Raw genomic sequence first — 18,868 nt, 5'->3', positions numbered from 1 at the left:
CTGTCACCTGTATAAAAGCAAAAAATACTTAATTAACAGATTTGGTGCAGCTTTGTACTTCTCACACAGTTTATTACTTTAAGCAGAGAAATTTTCATGGATACTAACAGAAGTACAAATGTTCATTTCCAAGTTTTAAAATTTGGGGCAGGATTAAGAGAAAATTATAAGTTAAATTATAGATACTCCCTGGTGTTCCCACTATGTTATTTAGGTATCTTAGCCACATTTCTGAATTCTCATAACAGAGTGGTGACAATTTATATCTGTCCTTTGGGGACAGAGAAAGCATGGCTCTCAAGGCTGTTGTTTTGTGTGGGGTAAGGATAACACCTACAATGAGTATTTGTTAGCCTGGGTGGCTGCATGGTGTCACTTCTGAGAGCCATGGTAAAAGAATCCTCCCAACAGCCAGCCAACAGTGGTGAGTGGTGTTTAACAGGCAAAAAGGGTGTGAAGGGTGAGGGCAGACCCCCGGCTGCTGCCATCGTGGAGGGTGGCTGAGCTGAAGTAGGGGAAGCGGGAGAAAGGCACCAAGAACCTGGGTGAGGGCTTTGGATATGTAGTAGATAGAAGTGATTCAGAAGGTGCAGAGCCCTGGGTGAGCGCCACAGGGGAAAATATTGGCACTTGTGAGAACGTGTCTGTACATGAGTGGCACCATGCAGCCGTGTGGAAGACCAGAGAAACCCTAAATCTCAGTTGCAGCCACAGCTTTAGTCTCCTTCCCTGGATCACCTGGGAAGAGCCACTTAACCTTGGGTAGGTTAGCTTTGTTCTCTTGGTCCCTCCGTGGTGGAGGTGCTGAGCGACAGTGGCAAGGCTGAAGGCTGACGGAAGGTGAGGGCCAGCCCTGGGTAGTGCACAGCCTCATGTCCCTGGAGACATGAGCTACCTGGGGTCAGGGGAAGCAGGTTGGATGTTGGAGTCTGTTGGGAGTGAGTCAGGGGAGGGGAGGGCCAGACTGTCTCTGAGATCCTTTCCAATGCTAGATATCTGCACAGAGGCTGCAGCGTATGGAATATTCATGAAAGTGTGCCCCTGTCCCAAAGGCAGTGGGGCTGAAGAGGGGGCTGCCAAGGGCCTGGCACTTACCGTAGAGCTTCTCCCTCATTTTGCCCTGGGAGGTCTGCAGCTTGATTTCCCCCCGGAAGTGGCCAGTCATCTCTCCATGGTGGGTCAGGGGCGTGTAGATGGGCAGTGGGGTTTCTGTGGCCTCTAGCCGGAGGGCAATGCAGCCCTCACCTGGGGGATGAGGGGACACAGTTGAGCGAAGACCCTGTCTTCTCATAGCAGACACCAAGCACTAGGCTGAGAATCACTCTACCACCTGGGGACAGTCTTTGGAAATGAAGACCGAGGTGAGGGTTCTTTCATAAACCCTCAGAACAAGGCCTCAGCAACGGGTGGCCAATGCCTCAAACCTAACAGCAAGACGAGCTCCACGTGGATTAGTCAACGTAAAGATAAATCTCATTGGGCGGCGCCTGTGGCTCAAGGAGTAGGGCGCCGGTCCCATATGCCAGAGGTGGCGGGTTCAAACCTAGCCCTGGCCAAAAAAAAAAAAAAAGATAAATCTCATTGTAGAAAACCCAGCAGAAAAACAGAATTAAACAATGATCTGATTTCTGTAGGGGATGATAACTTCCTAGGGTTTGAAGCAAGGCAAGAAATGATAAAATGAGACCAGAAAACAGGATAAACAAGCCTAAAATGTCTGCACAAAGGAAAAAACTAAAATGAAAAAGGAACTGGGAAGAGGAGCTGTGGCTGGCTTCACAGGCAGGGGGGTCTTGATCTGAATGCCACAGGAACTCCTCAAAACCAAGTCCCCCAGAGCTGAATGGGCAGACCATACAAATGGGTATCTCATGCAGAAAGAACTGCAGCTGGCTAATTTCAATTAAATAGAAAATAGTTCAGCCTTCCTAGCCATCAAAAATGCAAACTCAGGCCAGGTGAGGTGTCCGTCTCACACCTGTAATCCTAGCACCCTGGGGAGGCAGGAGGATCCCTTGATCAGGAGTTTGAGACCAGCCTGAGCAGGAGTGAGACCTCATCTCTACTAAAAATAGAAAAATTAGCTGAGTGTTGTGGCAGGCACCTCTAGTCCCTGAGGCAGGAGGATCATTTGAGCCCAGGACTTTGAGGTTGCTGTGAGCTATGAAGACACCACAGCACTGGAGCCTGGGACGAGAGAGTGAGACTCCATCTCAAAACCAAAACGAAACGAAATTCCCACCAGCCATTCCAGAATAAGGAGATTTAAAAAGGGGGGCAGGGGACTAAGGAAACACTAAGGTGCTATTCCACAGACGTGAAATTAGCACAAAGAGAAGACAGAGAAATAGCACCCTGTGCAGGGGTGGGGGCTGGGGAAACCTGCAAGGTCAACTCACACAGCCTTTATGGCACTCAGTTTGCTGTGAAATGCCAAGTTCAAACATATTTAAACCCTCTCACCCAGCAAACATGGGAACCTGTCCCAAAGAATAAAAAATGTAGCTGAAGAATGTAAAATGTCCACAGAGAGACAAAAGTAACTAGCAGGGCCTCAATAATAGCAAGAAGGAACAGTTCTAAAAATGAGGATACAGTAAATCCATGGACTGTTACCCAGCATTAAAAGGAACAATTGTGAAGACTGTGTGGGAGGAACGTGGAAAATGTGTATTATCTACAGCAGGTGAGGAAGGCAGAATGTACGACGGTATCTCTGTGATGACAAGTGCAAACATCCTCACATGCCTACCTGTGAAGACGGAGGTGGACAAAAGCAAATGAAAAGGATCGCTGTAACGGAGAAGGAGACTGTCTATTGATTCTTTTTCCTTTGTGTCACCGTGATACTGTGTGTGAGTGTGAATAGCAAGAGGGAGAACCAAGGGGGAATGCAGCGTCGGAATGAGAAAACGCAGCTCACTCTGCTTCCTGCCACGGAGCTTCAAACATTCCAGGACCCGCACGGGTCCTCACCTCTCACCCTCTGCAGGCTCTGCCGCCTCTGCCCTGGCTTGGTGCTGCCCTGGGAGGGGGTGAAGGCTGCAGCAGATTCTAGAGCCAGGCTGCCTGGGCTCTAGTCCAAGGTAACATAGTTACCATCGCCAAGCCACTCAGCTGTGTGGCCTTGGACAAGTCTCTTCAGCCTCCTTCCCTCACCTCTCCAACAAGAGGACTGATGGCACCTGCACCCAGGTGTTCGCAGAGCCTGCACAGTGGGTGCCTCACACAGGTCACCCCGTGTGTCCACAGCCTCTCTCTCTTTACTGGCTTCCACCAAACAGAGTTTAGACACATGCAAAGTTCTTCCATTTAAAATAAAAGTGCAGCAGCTCATGCCTGTAATCCCAGCACTCTGGGAGGCCAGGGCAGATAGATCGCCTGAGCTCAGGAGTTGGAGACCAGCCTGAGCAAAAGGGAGATCCTGTCTCTACCAAAAATAGAAAAACTACTGAGTTTTGTGGTAGGTGTCTATAGTCCCAGCTACCCGGGAGGCTGAGACAAGAGGATCATTTGAGCCAAGAATTTGATGTTTCCCCAAAGGAGCTGCCACCTCTGTGCTCCCAGCAGAGGCTATTGACTCCCAGGCAGGTGTGGGGCCAATCCTGGGACCCCTACCGTAGGATTCGTCGCTGTCAGAGGACTTAATGCTAATTAGGATGTGCTGGTCCAGCAGGTACTCGGGGTCAGAGATAATGGGCTTCAGCTGCAGAGAGAATGGCACAGGATTAGAGGTGACAGGTGGGGGACAGGTATGAGGGTCACCAGCCAGATGTGAGGAATGGGTGAGACAACAGGACCGAAGCTGTTCTTAACGACATCCACATCTGCACTATGTGCAAGAGAACAGGCAGGAACCCAGCTGCACCCTCTAGCCAGCAGGCGAGAGCCAGCTTTCTTCCCTGTCCCCACACAGTGCACTACAAAGTTGGGCTGCACTCCCAGCTCCTAGGGAAACAGCCTGACCATAGATGGATCCCAGCCCATCACCTCCCTGCCCTTCCTTTGCAGATGCAGGATCCCGGGGAGGAGGCAGGCTGGAGTGACTCCACACCCAACCTGGGGAGGATGTGTGCTCTGTGTCCTGTTAGTGGTGTGGCTCAGTGAATGACAGACAGACTCCCACATTCAGGTTCTGTCCCTGACTTCCTGCTGCCAGCCATGTTCAGAGCCAGGGGCTGCTGGGCTGGCCCTGCTGTGCTGATGACAGGTTTTGCACGAGCCGGGTGACGTCAGACCACACCAACGCAGGGCTGGGTCCATGCACGCACAGGGAGGAACGTTACAGGCATACTAGATCCTCATGTGCAAGTAGGCTGCTCCTTATGATGACTGCGACCCAGCAGGGCCACAAAGAAAAGTCACGCGCTGCTCTAGGCTGCCCCTTCCTTTCCCTCCACAGATACCTAAAGGCCCATGAGGGGCAGGGCTCAAACACCAAGCTGACCAACGGGATGGACGCACTATGCCATTCAGAAAGTTCCAGAACTAATGATGGGAAACTGTGGTGGGGATTCTGGGCTTCCTGGTGCAGGTTCTGAGGTTGTACAGCCCCAGTGACCACTGGGCTCACTGATGTGTGGTGACATCTGGCTGTAAGTTAGAGGCGGGGCAGGGGCAGGGGCTGTGGATGCAGAGGGGAGTGGGGCGTCAGACACCTGAGCAAGCAGTGTCTCTGGGGGACATATTGCCATGGTGGAGGGGGGTGGGGCGACTATCTGAGTGCCACAGCAGGAACTTAGGGGTGATGAAAAAAGGGTGTTGGATGATGGGCGAGAGGGCATGAAACAGGGAGCAGAAGGTGCTGTGGGAATACCTGAGGCTGGAGAGGGAGGGGCTTGCCCCATTGGCACCAGGGAGTTGACTGGACAAAGTGGGGGACACCAAGCTCAGACAGGGATTTCAGAAAGACCCTCCGGCTTCAGGATACCTCAACAAGAAGATAGGAGAGGGGGCTCCTGAGAGGGGGTTGTGGGATGGGGAGGGGACAAAGGCAGGAGGAATGGAAGGGGGTGGTGACAGCACCTGGGAGTGGAGGAAGATGGTGTCTAGGGGGTCCCTGAGGGGACCAGAATGCTGGCATATTTTCAGCTTCACCAAAAGAGGAAATAATTGCTCAGTTCTGTGTGGAAGCAGCCAAAAGAGGAGGAGCAGCAGGTGGGTGTGGGCTGGGTGAGGCAGAAATGTCTCTTTGGAGCCTGGGGCCTGCAGGATGCAGGGGCCTAAAGACAGCCCCAGGACAGGAACTCTGGACAGCTGTTGGGGCCTCAGCAGAAGGCCCCCATCAGAGCCATCTGCACAGGCTGGATCTCGGTATTTGGGATCACACCCATATCAGGATAATCAGTTTCCGTTCCTGAGATCACATGGCCTTTTTATGTGACCCAACAGTTGGTTCCAATCAGTGGTTAAGGCCAGTGTGGGTAGCTTGGCCCCTGAAACCTGCCTGCACCCCACCCCAGCCTGGAAGAAGATGGGCCCCTCACCCGTTTCAGGCTGTCCTTTGAAACCTCTGAGGGAACCTTCCAGGGGAGGCCCTGAGACCCGTCTTCTGTGTCCCAGCCCTGGACTGCCCTCGTCACACTCCCTCTCAGCGTGAGAAAGGAAGTGTCCCCCTCTGCTCTGAACCAGCAGGAGCATCTGATCAGCACATAGCCATTGACAGCCGGCACCACCACTGTCAGCTCAGCATCACAAAAGCAGTTTTGGTAGAAAGCTATTTTTCTGCAATCAGGATGCTTGTGTCGCACTAAGGTTTGCAGGCATGTTTTCAGTCCCCCCCTCAGCTCATTCAGGACCATGAACGGTCAAGTACTTCCTGGGTTCACAGTGTGTGGTTAGAGCCAAGCGACTCCCATCTATGCTGCCCATGACCCTCTGGGCCACTGAGCAGGTGATCAGCACCTTTCAAAGGAACTGGGGGTCTTGGGGGTTGGGTCCCAGCCTGTCACTGCAGCCGTGTGACTGTGACCTGCCAAATCACATGGTTAAACATGTCGACCTCCAGATGCCTTACCTAGTCCATTAGGGGCACTGAATCCATATGGGATATGAGGGTCTGAAAAGCGTGAGGTGGACCACCTTAAACGAGAGCTGCTCCCCATCTGCAAGTGCAAGTCCTGTTCCCTCTGATCAGGCCCAGCTGTCGCTCTGCCACTGGCCAGCGCTGCTGGCCTGGTGAGTGCAGAACCTTCCCTGTGGAGCCTCTTGCTCCAGAATTACCTTCGGAAGGCTCTCCTCAAACTTAACCACCAGCTCCCCTTCGCTTCCTTCTTCATTTTCTCCTTCCTGACTCTTGACAAAACCTGTTGGAGGACAAGAAGTTTGGTTTTTAGACAACAGGGCAAGAACCAGACTGAAAAGACCCCTGGGGTCGTCCCACCTGGCCGGAGGAAGCTGCTTTTTTTCTCTGTAGGGGCCTCAGCACCCTTTAGGAAGCAGACTTGCTGGGAATTTCTATTTTTGTGCAAGGGATGGTCATTTGCCAACACAGTCTAATTATTTTTAGGAAAATCAAAGAAGATTCTTCCTCCTTTTCAGCTCCCTTTGCAACAAACCAGGCAACGAAGAAATCATCACATCACAGGCAAGAAGATTAGGAAACATGACAGCTCATCCCACGCCACTCAAGATAGCAGCCTTTTGAAATTCTAATTTAAGCTCCCTAATATGCTGTTTCCATAGAAATGTGTGCAAGTGTCTCGATAGTTTATTAAAAACACCCGCACAAAAATTCCTCACCCTTTTTGGAATTGCTTTGACCCTGCCTGGTGAAGTGGGGCTTGGGGCCTCAGTGGCACAGGCTGTTCTATCCCCAGGCCTAGGCCAGGCTGACTCAGACAAGGAAGGGGCATGGAGGGCACAGTGGTGGCTGGTGGCACATGCTTCTTCCTGAATTCCAGAAGCATCCCAGCCATGCACTCACAAAATGCCCCCTGCCCCTTCTCTAGACCCCTCAGTGAGGAGGGATAGAAGCCACACGGGTCTTCACTTGCCATGGGCAAAATGCCTAGAAATGTCCCCCAGAAAGGGCATTTCCTAAACACGGATTATGCCACGCGCTGCTGGCTCAGAGGGGGCTGTCCATCTCCAACTTGATTTCAGCTGTGGTGGTTGCCCTGAGAAAGATTCTGTGACCTTGAAAGAGTAGGAGGCAGGAACTAAGGCAATCAGGCGTGGGGGCAGCTGGAACTGGCCCCGCACTCTCTGGTTGGGTCAGACCCCTGGCATGGGGGAAACCGAGGGGGTTGCCATCCGCCCTGAGCAGGCAGGGAAGGGAGCCCACTGCCTGCAAGGAACTCACAGGTCTATATGTCCCTGTAGCTGCCCCTCTCCCAGGACTACAGCAGCAGCACCGTAAGCCATTAAAAGACCCCCCTCACCCTACCTGGGAGTCCCCTTGGACCCTCCACCTGAAGCCCTATTTGTCCGACTTCTTGGAGGCCCATTGAAGAGTCTTTCCCAGGAGAAGAGAAAGGGGGCAAGGTACCATTCACAAATAGGCATTTATGAGAATGAGCGGGGGGCCTGTCCACCACAGGGGCGGCTCAGCGCCACTCACTCTCCAGGCAGCTCGAGTGGAACTCCAGGTAGAACTTGGTCTGGGACTTGGTCTTCAGCGTGGCGTTGCACCTGAGGAACTCGATTTGCCCTTGGCTGTCGGTGGTTCCAGGGCCTGCAGTGGGTAGAACAGGGACTCAGCTCTCTCCAAACTCTCTCCAGGGATTCAGCTTCTCCCCATACACTCTTTCCTCTGGCTCCTCACTCTGTGTACTGAGCTCCTCCTTAGGGCCCAAGGAAGGTTGGAGTCAGTGGAAAGAAGGGTTTCCCTTGAAATAAAGCTACATAGAAAGCCACCACCCATAGGCCCTGATGGCGGTGACAACCTCCCTGATGTACCCTGAGCTGCTGTGGGAGAAGCAGAGGGAAAAGCGAGGGGCCTGAGGAGTGAAGACCTGGTCTCTGCTTCGTCTCCCAACCCAAGTGTCAGGTGACACCCTTAACCTCGCTACCTCGGTCTCCCTACTAGATCCAGCAAAGAGCTTGTGGGCTGACTCAGTTGCTCAATATCCACATCTCTTCAGTTTCAGCTAGAGAGGGATGCCTGCGCTTTCTTCCTTAGGCACAGTTATCCCTTTCCTTACTCCGGGCTCCGTAAGCTCATTTGTACTCAGCTAACTTGCCTGTACGTGTATTAATGCAAATGATGCTTCTGTGAGCATCCTTGGTTTTAAGCAAATGTTCTGTCCTTCTGTATAAATTCTGAACCACCTGAGAGCAAGAACAAATATTTCCTTCTTTCATTACCTCCTGCCTGTCTTCTTCCTGTCTCTTTCTAAATCCCGTAGCGCATAGGCTAGGCTCTGCTTAGATAGATGGTCAATCATTGTTCAAGCCAGAGGATCAGTATTCTTGAGCCATCTACTGAGTGCCCGTGGAGGGAAGCTTGATACCTGGGGTGCTCTACCCCGAAGAGACGGCTGCAGCAGCCCCACTGATGCTGCAGGAACTCAGGGAAAAGGGAGGTGGATGAAAGCTGTGAAACCCAAAGGCTAGGAAGGTTCTGGAAAGGCACAGTGGCCAGAGCTAGGGCGCAGACAGGGTGGTGGCGCAAGACCTGGGGTGGAGAGAAGTCACAGGGCTGGGTCTGTGGATGTTTGACCCAGCAGTGTGAAGAGGAGCCTCACCAGGTAGATAGCATTCAGCCTCACGACATGAAGCATGCAGAGCAAGATGGTCTTTCCCAGCCTACACTTGTGTCCCCCACACTCAGCCTTTCTAAATGAGCCTGGGTTGTCTGCTGACCACGGAAGGAGGGAGTGGGCAGAGCAGACGACAACATGGCGCCCTAATCACCCAGGCTGAGGGCTGAATGGGCAGACTACCGATTATGCCTGGCCTCTGCCGGGATGAAGGCAGCCTGGCAGCCAGGGCTCAGCTGGATTATTTGAAAAATTACCTGCAAATTAAACATTGTTTACTCTAATGTTTCCCCAACTCCATCGTGGCATCCCACCTTCACAATTTTTACCATCTCTGCCTACCAAGCACCTGCACTACTATTTACTTAATATTTTCTCTAAATAGATTCGCTTTTTAAATTTAAATGTGATTATATAAAGTATATCACAGTACTAAATGGAAAATCAATATTGCTTGCCTTACATAGAAAAGACACATTTAAAACATGAAACGTATTACTTGCAGGTGTTCAGCGATGGCTCTGCTGCAGTTTTTTTTTTTTTTTTTTTTGCAGGTTTTGGCCAGGGCTGGGTTTGAACCTGCCACCTCCAGCATATGGGGCCAGCGCCCTACCCCTTTGAACCACAGGCGCCACCCTGCTGCAGTTGTCTTTGATGGCAGATACATCACACTTAGGTAAACACAAATTTTTCACACTACACTAAAACCAAGGCACAGCAGGCTGACACATTGGCCAAACAGAGCAGGTACGTCCTCTGGACTGAAATTGTGATATGGCTTAGACACAAAGAGCCTTGAACTATGGGCTGTGGACTTACCTGGAAGGATGAGCCTTCATCTCACACAGACAACTGTCACAACCAGAAGATGAAAACTCACTGCTCGTTGTCTTTGAGGAACATAGAGAAAAGGACATTGATCACGGCTTACCATTCTTTGAGACAAACTGGGAAGTCACCCCAGCCTCAAATGTGGCAAAGACAGGGCTGTGGTCACTTGTCATGATGTCGGTGGTACTTCCTGCAGGGAACAGAAGGCATTTCTGAGCAAGGCAAAGGAAGCCTTTAGGTCAAACCAAGAATGGCAAGGCAGAAATAAACTATCTTCATGAAGCCCTCTAGGAGTCTCACGGTTTTGTACCTGTTGTCCTGTTGACCTTTTTTTTTTTTTTTTTTTTTGCCCGGGGCTGGGTATGAACCTGCCACCTCTGGCATATGGGGCCGGCACCCTACCCACTTGACCACAGGTGCCACCCTGTCCTGTTGATCTTTAAGTGAAAGATAATGAGTACAGTGCCTTCTCCATAGATAAAAAATGCTGTGCTAGTTTTTCCTAATGACTCATGAATGTTTTTTATTTTTTTTATTTTGAGACAAAGTTGCACTCTTTCACCCCAGCTGGGCTGCAGGGATGTCATCCTACCTTACTGCAATCTCCAACTTCCCGGCCCAAGCAATCCTCCTGCCTTAGCTTCCCGAGTAGCTGGGCCCACAGGCACACACCATTATACTCAACTAAGTTTTTTGCATTTTGTAGAAATAGGGTCTCACTATGTTGTTCAAACTGGTTCTGAACTCCTAATCCAAACTATCCTCCCATCTCAGCCTCCCGAAGCACCGAGATTAGAGGCATGAGCCACTGCACCTGGCTGACTCATGAATTTTTAAATAGATTATGGAGTATGAACCCTGGGGATTTTTCTCCTCTGGTCATTTTATTTTATTGATGAAGAGTCCAAGTTGCAGAATGGCTGAGGACTTAAGGTCATTCAGCTCACGAGTAAGAGAAACAGGGTGACTTCCCCATCTAATAGTACCTTGCAGGATCAGAAGACAGTGGAAGTCGGGACAGAGTGTAGACAAATATGTTAAAGAGCTTGGAGGTCCGATAAGAAGGGAAGGCCCCAGAGCACATTTAGAGAGGTAAAGAAAGAGAATAGTTCTAGAAGACAGTTCTTTAGAGATAGCCAGTTGGAGGTGTCTGGCAGATTACTGGGTACTCAAAGCTGGAGATTTATCTTTAGATTTGAAGTCCATGAGGTTAGGTGGAAATAGAAGCCATGAGGATATCTGAGCTTTCACAGGGAAGATATGAAGGAGGAAAAGAGGTGAGGATGGAATTCCAGGACACACCAACTATTCATGGGCAGGCAAAGAAAAAACATTCTTCACAGGAGACCAAGAAGGTAATAAAGCAGATTTGATCTCCTTTTCTATAAAGCTTTTATAAATCAGCAAGAAAAGATAAACATACCACTACTTAACCAATCAAAGGGTATGAGCAGAAAATTGGCTGAAGAAACATAGATGTACAATAAACACAAGGACTCCCCTTGCTAAGGATCACCAGAAAACCAAATTGAAACCATGAGATAGAACGGAGAAAGAGATTGATAAGAAAAACGTGAGTGGGGACACTGGCTGTGGAGGAGGAGGTGAGTCAAGGGTCCAGGGGGAAAGGTTATTCAGGAAAGAAAGAGGATAAGCTTTCCTGAGAAGGAATCAGCCTGAAAACTGTTAGGACACAGACAGGAAGAGGTCAGTGAGAAGCAGGAGAGGATGGCGTTCAGGAGTTGGGCTGGGTGAAAGGCTATGAATTTGTGGTGACAATAGAGGAGAGGGTGTTATAGGGAGCAGTTAAAAGACAAGCAGGGTTTTTTTTTTTTTTTAATTTTTATTTTCAGCTTGCTTGGTCATCATTCTTCTTCGTTTGAAGTACTCTTTTTTTTTTTTTTTTGTTCATTTTCTTTCTTCTTTTTTTCAATGCTTCCTCTGGCGATGCTCTGTCCCGTTGTCTCCCCAGTAGCTGGGATTACAGACGCCCACCACAACGTCTGGCTAGTTTTGATGTTAGTAGAGACGGGGTCTTGCTCTGGCTCACTGCTGTTACATACAGGTCTCGAACCTGTGTGCTCAGGCAATCCACCCGCCTGGGCCTCCCACAGCGCTGGGACTACAGGCGTGAGCCACCACGCCCGGCCAGGTTTTGTTTTTTAATGTTCTCAAAATATGAAGGGTGCCAAAAAATGTATACACATTTTAAGAAAGGAAAAAACTGTATTGAAATTGTAATACTCAAATCACATTTGAATTTTGCAATTGAGGTGCTCAACATAACTTGTATTCATCTTTTGTTATTGGTATATATTGAGTATTACAATTTTTTTTTTTTTTTTTTTTTGAGATAGTCTTACTTTCTTACCCCTGGTAGAATGTAGCTCACAGCAACCTCAAACTCTTGGGCTCAAGTGATTCTCTTGCCTTAGCCTCCCAAGTAGCTGGGACTACGGGTACCTGCCACAACACCCAGCTATTTTTAAGAGATGGGGTCTCGCTCTTGCTCAGGCTGGTCTCGAACTCATGAGCTCAAGCAATCAACCCGCATCAGCCTCCCAGAGTGCTGGGATGAATGTTACAATTTTAATATAGTTTTTTTCTTTCTTAAAGAAATGTATACAGTTTGGGGGCATCCTCTCTATTTTAGATTGCACTGAACGTATTAGTAATGGCACTACAATGTGCCCTTAAACTTGGGAGGTAGATCGTCAGATGGGTGGCCCCCAGAGAACCATACTTCCTAGTAACTATACCCTCTGTGGCCTCCTACCACAGTGACTTTGGGCTTGGCCATGTGACTTCCTTTAGCTAATGAGACCTTAGTAAATCTGAGGCAAGTAGAAACTTAAAATGAGTTTCCATAGGCAAGACTAGCAGATTGAAACCCTGAGACCAGGAGATGAAGAAGCCTGCACTAGCCTGCTGGATGATAAGTTACCACCCTCGCCCCTGCCTATAGCCAGCCAACTCCAGATTGGAATGGGCTCCCACTTGACTGTGTCAACACCAAATAGAGCAAAATTCACCTGACTCCAGAGAATTGTGAGCAAATTAATGTTGTCTTAAGCCACTGAGTTTTAAAGTAATCTGTTACACACCAATAGATAGCTGGTATACCTGGGTATGCAACTGCCACAAGAAGACCCAGGCTCCTCGGTCAACCCCATTTCCTAACCTCTGGATATCCGTTCCCTTTTCTTTCCCAACTCTGTGCCCACCCCAGACCTCAACTCAGTAAACCCTACTACTATGCTTTCTGGCATTTCATGCTGTGATTATTAGCAAAATTCTCTAAATCTTCTTCCATCTTCACATTTCAAACCTGGCCCTCCCCAGACAATACTGAGGCCTCCCAGGTGAAAGCTTCTTTTCTCCCCCATTCCTCATACCCTGGGCCCAGAGGGTATGGGTACATCTTGCTCCTCATTGCCACTTCCTGATTAATCTTCCTTTTCCCTAAAACCTCCACTGTTGAACAGTTTTGAATGCCAAGTTTAGGTTCAAAAGAGTAAGTGGCAATTCTGTAAGCATCAACTATCTCTTGACTCTCTGCAGAGGCTGGCTGAAGGCAAACAGTTGAGTCTTCCTAGAGGCAAGAATTGGCAGGACTCAAGGGGTCAGAGGGTGTGGGAAGGAGAGCGCTGACATGATGACCTGTGTACTGCTGGGAAGGACTGACAGGCCTAGAGACTCAGGTGTGGAAGGGGATGAGGAGGGAATAGACGGTGAGGAAGCCGCAGGTAGAGGGTGGAATATGGGCACTTCTAGGTTTTAAAGGTGGAGTAATTCCTTGGCTGTATGAGTATGGGTTGCCTTTCTGCACATCCAGAGGTGTTGTGTGAAGTTCGCCTAGTGAAGTTCTGGAGAAGAAGAAAGGAGGAGAGAGAGGGAGAGAAAGGCTGAAAGGCAGAGAGAGAGGTTGAGAGAGCGAGAGAGAGGGGGAGAAAGAGACTCTAGGAACTAGGGAGAGAGAGCCTGGGAACTTAAGAAATGCAGGTTTGAACTATTCAAGGGCAGCTACTCTGTCTGGGCTCTTCCGCATAGCAGAAGGCACGCGCAGAAGAAAGAAATAAAAATCAGTTCAACTTGTGGGACTAGAGTTAAATGAGTGGGACTGATTTTCTGGTCCCCACCCAGAAAGAGGGGGGCCTGGAAGATAGCCACTAGGCAGCTTCAAGTTTCCCCCTATCCCTCACTGAGAGGAAGGTTGGGGTTGGGGCACCAAGCTGGACAGACCTGGGGTCATGAACTGCCCACCTGGGGCTCCTGGCCTGTGACTTAATCACGTGAGGTGCACATTGGGGACCAGGATGACCCTCCTATGGACACCATTGCCTGGGAATTTGAAATGTTTTAAAAATAATATCATGACTATGAGTCAGTAAAGTGTTCCAAGTAATTCTGCACTGTGAAATTTTTTTTTTTTGAGACAGAGGGACTAAGAGGGACTTAACCTAACAAATGCAATCAGTGTAACCTAGTTTCTTGTACCCTCAATGAATCCTCAACAATAAAAAAAAAACACACACACACATTGTATCCCACATATGCATAAATGTATTCATGATCTAGGTGTATTTGACTTAATAAAAAAAATAAAAATTAAAAAATGAAAATGAAAAAAAATTAAGCTTCTGCTCATTATGCAACACATGAAAATTCAATTGAGAAGCCACCAAAATAAATAATGCCTAAGACAAAGTTTAAATTTCTACACTTATATTTTTGAAGAGCACATGAAAAAAATTCCCATCTTATATTCATAATTTAATCATCTCATAGGTTATTTAATTTGCCTTTTTCTTAATCTGTTCAGTGTTTCTTTTTTTAAATTAAATCAGCACGTGTACATTAATGCAATCATGGGGTACAATGTGCTGGTTTATAAAAAAAAACAAACAATGTGCTGGAGATGGTAACAAATGTAATAAAGTAAAAGAAAGAAAACAGAGGAATAAAAATTTGAAAAGAGAAAGTAAAGCTTTTGTAATTGGAGATAATAAGATTATATGCTTGGCAAATGCAGGCAAATCATTTGGAAGCTCTACAATGGCAAGAACTTAATTCCTAGTGAACAAAGCTCAATCGCAGAAGTCAGTAGCTCCCACAGTAAGGCGTCAGGGTGGAGCACCAGTAAGAGCAGGGCACCAAAACTGCGAGTCTGAGGGGAGAAAATATAATATTTCTTCTACCCTTATAAGTTCATATCTGGAACAAGCCTTCTATAACAAAAGATAGATGAATGGCGGGGCATGTGCCCCATGCCTGTAATTCTAGCACTCTGGGAGGTTGGGGTGGGAGAATCCCTTGAGCGCAGGAGTTCCAGAACAGCCTGAGCAGGAGCGAGACCTCATCTCTATTAAAAACAGAAAAATTAGCCAGGAGTGGTGGCAGGTGCCTGCAGTCTCAGCTACTCTGGAGGTTGAGGCAGGAGGATCCCTGGAGCCCAGGAACTTGAGGTTGCTGTGAGCTAGAATGATGCCATGTTGCTTTAGCCTGAGCAACAAAGTGAGACTCTGTCTCACAAAAAAAAAAAAATTAACAGGAGAAAAGCCACTTTTACACATCACATGCGAAGAGCCTCAGTTCAGAGGTATTGCTCTCAAGGAAATGGATTGAAGCTTTGCCTTAACTGGTATTTTTCTTTTCTTTTCTTTTTTTTTTTTGAGACAGAGTCTCAGTCAGCTACCCCAGGTAGAGTGCTGCTGTGGCATCATCATAGCTCACAGCAACCTCAAATTCTTGCACTTGAGCAATCCTCTTGCCTCAGCTTTCCAAATAGCTGGGACTACAGGCGCCCACCACAATGCCCAGCTAGTTTTTCTATTTTTAGTAGAGATGGGGTCTCACTCTTGTTCAGCCCGGTCTTAAATTCCTGAGCTCAAGAGATCCACCCCACTCAGCCTCTCAGAGTGCTAGGATTATAGGCATAAGCCACCATCACCTTATCTAGTATTTTAACAAAAAGCTGTAAATCTTATTAGAGTAGTGATAAGACAAAGGAGAGCCTCTCAAAGGTAGGAAAACTGTGGGAAAGTAGTAAAGTTTGCTCCCAAATTTCCCTGGTCTCACTGGCTCCACCTGAGCTAATAAGCAAGTTGTCGCCAGTAAAAGGAAATTTTACACTTCTGTCTTTAGATAGGTCTTTAGACTTTTTTTTTTTTTTTTGTAGAGACAGAGTGTCACTGTACCGCCCTCGGGTAGCGTGCCATGGCATCACACAGCTCACAGCAACCTCCAACTCCTGGGCTGAAGCGATTCTCTTGCCTCAGCCTCCCGAGCAGCTGGGACTACAGGTGCCCACCACAACACCTGGCTATTTTTTGTTGCAGTTCAGCCGGGGCCGGGTTTGAACCCGCCACCCTCGGTATATGGGGCCGGCGCCCTACCGACTGAGCCACAGGTGCCACCCTGCACTATAAATTTTTGAGATCTGACTTTTTAACTAATAGGAACTTTTGAGAATATGCACTGAAGCAATTTAGAACTCCTTCAGCTGACCTGCAACTTTGAAGGTCAATGATTACTGCATAACTTATTCCATAATTATTGATTCTAATACTGTATATTACGCCTTTTTCATCAATTTAACTCAATTTATCTTTAAGCCTCCCCAAATACATGTATACGCACTTACAATATATATTAGGTTGAACCATACCGAATTTCCAATAGTTGACCATTTTTGACCTATTAAATCACTACTTTCATATGGTTCCAATCTAATATGTTCTTTTTAAGAGAAATAAAACCAAATTTCTTTTTAAAAATTCTCTGTAATTCAAATGTTTCCCAAAGCAGAGTATTTATTGTCACAGCTGCAGGTGGTGGGGATATACCAACTCTTCCAGCTCTCTGGGTTAGGGTTGCAGGGAGTGATCCCATTTCATAGAAGACCAGATGGAAGCCCTTCATTTTAGGGCAGTCATACCTACCAACTTGGTGCTGGTCTCTGAACCCGGTCTGCCTTCACCCAGGGTGTCAACTCACCGTAGGACTGACACACCACGTGCACCAGGGGGTAAGACTTCCAGAGGACTCGGTCACACCAGGAGGGCAAGTTGTACTTCATCTGCAAATGGAAGTCACAGGCTTTATAAAATGCCTGCTACTTATTTTTTAATCAGTAACAGACAAGATTAACTGGTGACCTCTGCAATCCTCAAATTCATCTGCTACAGGATTTTTGTAGAATTTCTCCCCCATCCCCCGTGACTTTAAACTTTTTCCATTTGCTTCCACCACCGACTCTACTGTGGTGCCCCACACTTTCAGACATCCTGGACTCCTAGACTAAGATCAATTCACCTGGGTATGTTCCCTCACCTGTCCTCCTACCTTCTTCAGTAGCTCTTATCACTTCACCTTCGATTTCTTTCTTTCTGACTCAGATGAACCCCTCTACTTATATTTTCAACTCAGACTCTACTCACCTTCTCCAGCTACTTGCTTTGATGACATACATCTAATAACATCTAGCCGTATGCCCACTCCCCTGTTCATTTATCTACACATTCACCACCTGTCCACTCACCCTTCTCTTCATCCACCCACCCATCAATCATTCAAACATTATCTATCATCCTATATGACAAGCCCCATCCAAGGTCTCAGGCTGCCATAGTGAGCAGGACATCCGCTGGGCGTGACAGATAAAAAGTAAGTCGGTAATGGTAACAACCACCTTTAATCAATGCTCTAGCTCTTTCTTCCTCTGTCTACAAACATAAAGATACCCATCCTAAAAGAGCCTATCTCTGCCATATGCTTCAATTACCCTCTTTTTTCTTCCTTTTACCAATTTTCTTCCAAAAATGTTCTACTTTCACTCGCTTACTCTTTGTTCTTTAACTTGAGGTACAACTTATATGCAGTAAAGTATGTTAACCTTAAGGGTACAGAAGGAGGTACTTTTACATTTGAATACACCCATTTAACCACTACCCAGAGCAAGATTAGAAAATTGCCATCACCTCAAAGGATTTCCTCATGCCCCCCTCCTGTCAATACTGCTACTTGCTAGAGGTTGATAGAACTGAGACTAACATCCCTGTTGATTAATTTTGCCTATCTTGAAACTTGTATGAATTGACTCCTTCAGTATATATTTTTGTGTCTCTGGACTCATTCAATATGTATTTTCTATTTTTTGGTTTGGCTCTTTTACCCATTTTGTTGTTGTGAAAATTCTTTATTACTGCTGAAGTAGTTGTCCACGGTCTGTATATACTACAGTTATCCATTCTACTATGAATGTATGTAGAGTAGTTTCCAGTTTTTGAGATTATGAACAAAGCTGCGATTAGCATTCTTATACCCATCTTTGGGTGAAAAATCTACTTATGTTTCTTGCACACACCCCACAGTGGAATTATTGAATCATTGGGTAGGTGAATGCTTAGTTTTCATAAATGCTGCCAAACCGTTTCTTCTGAACACTGTAGTTCTCAGCATCAGCTGCACCTGAGAATTACCTGTGACGCTCTACAGATATTCATAGAACCCTGCACCACAACGAGGGACTGTGTATAAGACAGTGGTCCTATAAAATCATAATGAAGATGAAAAATTCCTATCACCTAGTGATATCGTAGCCCTCATAATGTCATAGGACAACACGTCATTCACCTGTTTGTGGTGATGCTGGTGTGAATAAACCCATTGGCTGCCATATAAAAGTATAGCATATATAATATACAGTATGTAATATTTGATGATAATAAATGACTGTGTTACTCATTTATGCATTTACCATACAATTTACCATTATTTTAGAGTGTACTCCTTCTATTTATATAAAAAAGTTAGTTAGAAAAAAAAAAAAAGTTAGGCTCGGTGCCTGCAGCACAGTGGTTATGGTGCCATCCACATACACCAAGGGTGGCGGGTTCGAACCCAACCCAAGCCAACTAAACAACAATGACAACTGCAAACAAAAAATAGCTGGGCGTTGTGGTGGGCGCCTGTAGTCCCAGCTACTTGGGAGGCTGAGGCAAGAGAATCACTTAAGCCCGAGTTGGAGGTTGCTATGAGCTGTAATGCCATGGCATTCTACCAAGGATGACATGGTGAGATTCTGTCTCAAAAAAAAAAAAATGTTAACTGAAAAACAGTCTCAGGCAGTTCCTTCAGGAGGTATCCAGAAGAAGTCATTCATTGTTATCACAGGAGATGACAACTCCATGCATGTCAGTGGGACAGTGATATTGATGATCTCGACCCTGTATAGGCCTAGGCTAATGTGTGTGTGTTTTTAAAAAGTTTGAAATGTAGGCTTGGTGCCCGAAACACAGTGGTTATAGCACCAGCCACATGCACCAAGGCTGGTG

General features: G+C 47.3%; 1 protein-coding gene across 2 annotated transcripts in view; it reads right to left on the bottom strand.

Moving 5' to 3' along the window:
- INPP5D (inositol polyphosphate-5-phosphatase D) overlaps positions 1-18,868 on the bottom strand; it is a 129,952-nt gene that overhangs the window by 10,198 nt on the left and 100,886 nt on the right. For both annotated transcript variants that reach the window (XM_053597130.1, XM_053597131.1), the window contains exons 18-23: positions 16,530-16,611; positions 9,634-9,723; positions 7,562-7,675; positions 6,223-6,305; positions 3,619-3,706; positions 1,096-1,245 (exon numbers count right to left, since the gene is read on the bottom strand). In XM_053597130.1, coding sequence (XP_053453105.1) covers positions 1,096-1,245; positions 3,619-3,706; positions 6,223-6,305; positions 7,562-7,675; positions 9,634-9,723; positions 16,530-16,611 — 607 coding nt within the window. The remainder of the gene's footprint in view (positions 1-1,095; positions 1,246-3,618; positions 3,707-6,222; positions 6,306-7,561; positions 7,676-9,633; positions 9,724-16,529; positions 16,612-18,868) is intronic.

This window comes from Nycticebus coucang, chromosome 7, assembly GCF_027406575.1.
Source record: "Nycticebus coucang isolate mNycCou1 chromosome 7, mNycCou1.pri, whole genome shotgun sequence".
Taxonomy (NCBI): Eukaryota; Metazoa; Chordata; class Mammalia; order Primates; family Lorisidae; genus Nycticebus; species Nycticebus coucang.
Note: the sequence above shows the minus strand (reverse complement) of the source record. Positions and strands in the feature narration are given on the sequence as shown.